Genomic DNA, 5,128 nt, shown 5'->3' on the forward strand with positions numbered 1-5,128 from the left:
CTTTGAGCTGAAAAGGCACTTAGATTTTCTGAATTACTTTCCCCTTTTATTTACTCATCAGAAAACCATCATTCTGCCCCTTATAGAGTCACTGAATGATTAGTCTTCATGTAACCCTTTAATTGGCAAGTACATTTTGTTTTTACAGATCATTACATATATTTTAAAAATATCGTTGATTATGAAATGTGTACATCAACCGCATAATTAGAAGGGGAATTATTTGTGATAACATACAGAAGAGATTCCTTGACATGTATAGCTTAGAAAAATGACAACACATGCAAATGATTTTAGTAGCTGAATAAAGTCACATGATGGAATTCAACGACTGAGGACAGTATTTACTGTGTCTTAAAGCCTGGTTGTCATTGGTTTTGCTTCAACAGATCAACCATTTGTTCCGTGTTCATTACTGACTACGGATGGTTAAACATTGATTTGAACTGGAGCTTTACTAGAAAATTGAAACCAGAGTTTCACACACCACCTGCAGTGGGAAAAATGGTGGATTTTGGAGAGATTCTGACAACTGTCGGAGACTTTGGCTTCTTTCAGAAGCTTATCATTCTTGCGTTAGCCTTCCAAAATGTCTTGTTCCCCATCTTCTTTTGCAGTTTCCTTTTCATCCAGTCCGATCCAGAGCGACACTGTAACACAGACTGGATCCTTCAGGCGGACTCCAACCTGACCACAGATGAGCAGCTGAACCTGACTCTGCCCCGCGAGGAGGACGGGACCTTCAGCAGGTGTCAGATGTTTGTACCTGTGGAATGGGACATCGGCGCCATCAGGGAGTACGGACTCAATGAGACCACAGGGTGCCGGGATGGATGGGTGTACTACGACACGCTGTATGACGCCACCATAGTCACTGATGTAAGTCGGCCATTGGTGGGAGATTTGTAGTTTCTTCTCAGCCCCACTGATTTTTGACGGCGTTGTTTTTGCAGTTCGACCTCGTCTGTGACAGGTCTAACTTGGCTGAAGTTGTGAAGACAATCTTCATGGCTGGTCTACTTGCTGGTTCATTCATCTTTGGCCCTACAGCTGAATCGTAAGAGACTGGGGGGGCATACAAGTTAGGTCAAATGCAAAGAAGCCTAAACCTTCAAACTCTTCCTTTGAACTTCAGGTACGGCCGCAGGAGAACCACCCAGTTACCAGTTGTTCTCTTGCTCATATTCATCACAGTCGCTGGCGTGTCTCCAAATGTCTACGTCTACATGGTGTCACAGTTCATCGTCGGAGCCGCACTCGGAGGCTATAGAATTAACTCCACTGTACTAGGTAGGACTTATTTGTATCTAACCAACATGTCTCTGTCTTTAAAGAAAAGCTTCTTTTTTTTTCAATTCCAGCCTCAGAAGTGATTTTGGTGTTTGAATTCTGTTTCGTAGCTACAGAGTGGATTGGAGTCACCAAAAGGTCGTTGGCCTCCTGTATGAGCCAGATGTTTTCGTCTGTTGGACAGTGTGTCATGGCCGGTCTGGTCTATGCGATCCGTGACTGGAGAAGAGTGCAGTATGTCTTAGCGGGATGGCAGGCCTTTATATTCTTGTACACGTGGTATGTGCTGTTTAATACTTTATTATCTTTTGCCTGGGTGCTCTATTTGATCACTAATGCACCTCCTGATCATACATACTGGGCCAAACCCAGTTCAGCCATGTGTGTCCCGTGGCGTCATAGCTCTCATGTTACTTCACAGACTGAGATCGTACGAAACCATTCATGTCTTTCAGGATGATTGCTGAGAAATTAACCTTGTCGGTAGATCAGCTTCTGATTTAGACTCTGACAAATTAATAACGGTTTGTGAGGGACTCCCAATGCCCGGATTGTGACGACATTTTTCAGGTGGACTCCGGAATCTGCGAGGTGGTTACTTGGACAAGGACGAACCGAAGAGGCAAATAAGTTGATCCGCAGAGTTGCAGCGATCAATAAAAAGAAAATCCCAGAAAATCTGCTGGACGCGGCAAGTCACATTCAATTTGAGTGAGGTCTGATCAAAGTATTACTCTGAAAACAAGACACCAGCACTTGTGTGAGGCTGTACTGGGCGCACTGGTGCTCAATGCGGACATGCTCCAAATGCCAATGAAAGGCAGGGCGTGGGACCTTTGAAGAGATATCTCCCCTCTGTATCATAATGTTATATTTGCCCGTCAGGTAACTGGGGAACAAGAAGTCCAAAGTGGAGGTATCAAAGCCATGTTTACCTCAACACTCCTGATGAAATATTTATTCATCATATCCTTCGCTTGGTAAGTTTTAAGCTCATTCTGGAAATCTAGTTGCACATTTAAGTAAATACATGTCATTTATTTGTGTTCTGGTGATTTTAAGGTTTTCATTAAACTTGGGCTACTTCTGCCTCATTCTGAATGTGGGTAAGCTTGGTCTGAACATCTTCCTGGTTCAGTTCCTGTTCGGGATCACTGAGGCGCCAGCTCATTTCCTGTGTGTCTGGGTTCTGGAGTTGATCGGGAGAAAGAAATCCCTCATATCGAGCCTCCTGGCGGGCAGTTTCTTTTGCCTCTTAACCCTGGCTTTCCCTCAAGGTGAATTCCATGTCATTCGGTACATGACGATACATCCACCTGACTGTCGGTGGTTTAATACACCGAACCTCCATTTGAATTCCAGACAGCGCTGTTGTTATCACAGCCCTTGTAACCACTGGAAAGTTGTTTTTGAACTGGGGCGGATCTGTATGCATGGTCTACATTCAGGAGTTGTTTCCCACCTCTGTCAGGTACGTATACACAATATGTGATTATAGATATTCTACATGTAGTACATGTTTGTATTTGGAAGTGAACTTCGCTCTTTCAGGCAAACGGCTGTTGGTTTTGGCTCCATAGCCTACAGAGGAGCCGGCTTGCTGTCCCCGTTGCTCAACATCTTGGCTGTGTACCACTGGTCCATACCCATCATCGTCTACAGCAGCCTCACTCTGACCAGTGGGGCTCTCAGCTTCCTGCTCCCTGAGACCAGGAGGAAAGAGCTTCCTGATTCAACCCATGAGGCTGAGGGCAACAGGTAAAGCAAGTTGCAGGCCGACGGCCTTCACAACACTTTCACCAAGGCCGGGACTCTGCACAGTCCAACACCTGTAACAACTGCATATGAATCAGAGGTTTTATTTCTAGGGCGCCCTTCTGGTCTCCCGACCACCTCATGGCTTTACACTACATGCCATCATTCACCCATTCACACACACACATTCATACACCATATCAGCATCTCATCTAAACACACACACACACACACACACACACACACACACACACACACACACACACACTCACACACACACCAATGGAACGGCCTTCAGGAGCACATTGGGGTTCAGTATCTTGCCCAACGACACTTTGAGTCAATCCAGTTATTGGTATAAAGACAAGAAACCATTTATTGTACATTTTAGATAAACATTTAATAAATAATATATTAACCCTCCTGTTATGTTGCGGGTCAAATTGATCCGTTTCAAAGTTTGAAGATCTTGGAAAAAAATATTTACTTTTTCTGTATAAAACTTATTCTGCTTAACTTATTTAGTGTAATAAACGTAAAAAATAATAATAAAAAAATATCATGTATTTGCAACCCCCCCTGCTAGTTTATATTACAGAGATGATGTTTGGGTCAATTTGACCGGGCAGTGAAAGTTGAGGCTATGAGAGGTCAGAAGTGTCAAGTTTAGACCATTTCTTTCTTTGTAAATGTGAGACAGTCTTTCTTACTCCCTCCCACCATATTTCACCACATTTCACTCTCTCAGTCTCTCACTCACACACACACACACACACACATACACACACACACACACACACACACACACACACACACACACACACACCTGTTCACAGCCCCATGTATAAAGTTGTACACATTTCAAACTTCAAACAAAAAAATCAGGTGTTTGTTATGGGAAACAAAGCTCTATCCTGCTGTGTCCATCACCACACGTCAACAACACTTTCCAGACTAAACAATGTTTCTTATCTTCTCACTTTCCCCCTAAATACACCTTTATTGAACATGGACAACTAATGTAAGGGTTTCTTTTATGTCTCTCCTAATGAATATGGTACTATAGGATTTCTAATAGACTGACTGACTGAGAGTGACACACACCCTATTTCATCCCAATTTCAGACGCACACACACTCTCATTCTAACGACCCCACCTGTGCGAGCAATACAGATACTATTTTGACGGGAAACTTTATTTAGCTTCCTGATTTAATTCATGAGGCCGAGGGCAACAGGTAAAGCAAGCTGCAGGCTTCACTAAGGAGCTGTGCCAACATTGGCTTCTATGGGGATCGGGTACAACCAGGGGCATCCAGCCACACTAGATATGCATTTGACAAGCTTGCACTGTCCAACATGTTGACTCTAAATTTAAAAAGGACAATTCAGGGGATAATTTGAGACTCGTAATTTCCCTGTGCAATTGGAACTAACAATACATGAACACACTTGAAGTGATTAAATTAAAGATAATGTTTTTACAAAAAGGTTGGACAGGTATTGGTCAAAATGATGTTGTCTAATCGTTTGTCTTCCTTTTAATTCTAGGAAAGTGACCAACCAGAACACAGGAAGTGACTTCAAAGTGGTCGAACACACCATCAGAAAATCAACCAAACTCTAGTTGGAATACCGTATTTTTACAGATGTTTTTGATGTGTATAGCATGAGCTTCATGTTGAGTAGATCTGGACCCGTGTTGCTGAGTTTGCTGCCATCTGATCATTTCTGTCTGTTACTGTTTTACTGTTCTCGTAACAGCCGGCTTAATGCCTGTTGTTAAGCAACAAGAAGAGAGGAACCCAGATCTTGCACAGCAGCAAAAGGGAAAGTACAGGGGAATACTCTTTCATTCATAAGCTGATTCTGAAATGTAAACACAACAGGAGTGAGAGTCCACGAGAGAATGTTGCACGACATCACAGCTACAATGTCATCTATTTTTAAAAATAATTATTTTAATGCGTGACCCCTGAATACGAAGCAAAATCGACTTCTGACTCTGACACAGGGAGAGAAGTTCTTCTGAGCTGTAACGTTCTCCTCACAGATGAGGTAACTGTATTGTATTTAACATGGA

The 5,128-nt window shown here is 42.9% G+C and overlaps 1 protein-coding gene across 1 annotated transcript; it reads left to right on the top strand.

Annotated features, from left to right (window-relative positions):
- The first annotated feature begins 443 nt into the window (after positions 1-443).
- LOC117747078 (solute carrier family 22 member 13-like) lies at positions 444-5,128 on the top strand. Its single transcript, XM_034556481.1, has 10 exons — positions 444-879; positions 954-1,057; positions 1,136-1,290; positions 1,401-1,569; positions 1,861-1,981; positions 2,176-2,270; positions 2,353-2,567; positions 2,653-2,761; positions 2,842-3,048; positions 4,597-5,128. The coding sequence occupies exons 1-10, from the start codon at positions 505-507 to the stop codon at positions 4,670-4,672; spliced, it is 1,626 nt and encodes a 541-aa protein (XP_034412372.1). The 5' UTR covers positions 444-504; the 3' UTR covers positions 4,673-5,128.

This window comes from Cyclopterus lumpus, chromosome 17 (genome assembly GCF_009769545.1).
Source record: "Cyclopterus lumpus isolate fCycLum1 chromosome 17, fCycLum1.pri, whole genome shotgun sequence".
Lineage (NCBI taxonomy): Eukaryota > Metazoa > Chordata > Actinopteri > Perciformes > Cyclopteridae > Cyclopterus > Cyclopterus lumpus.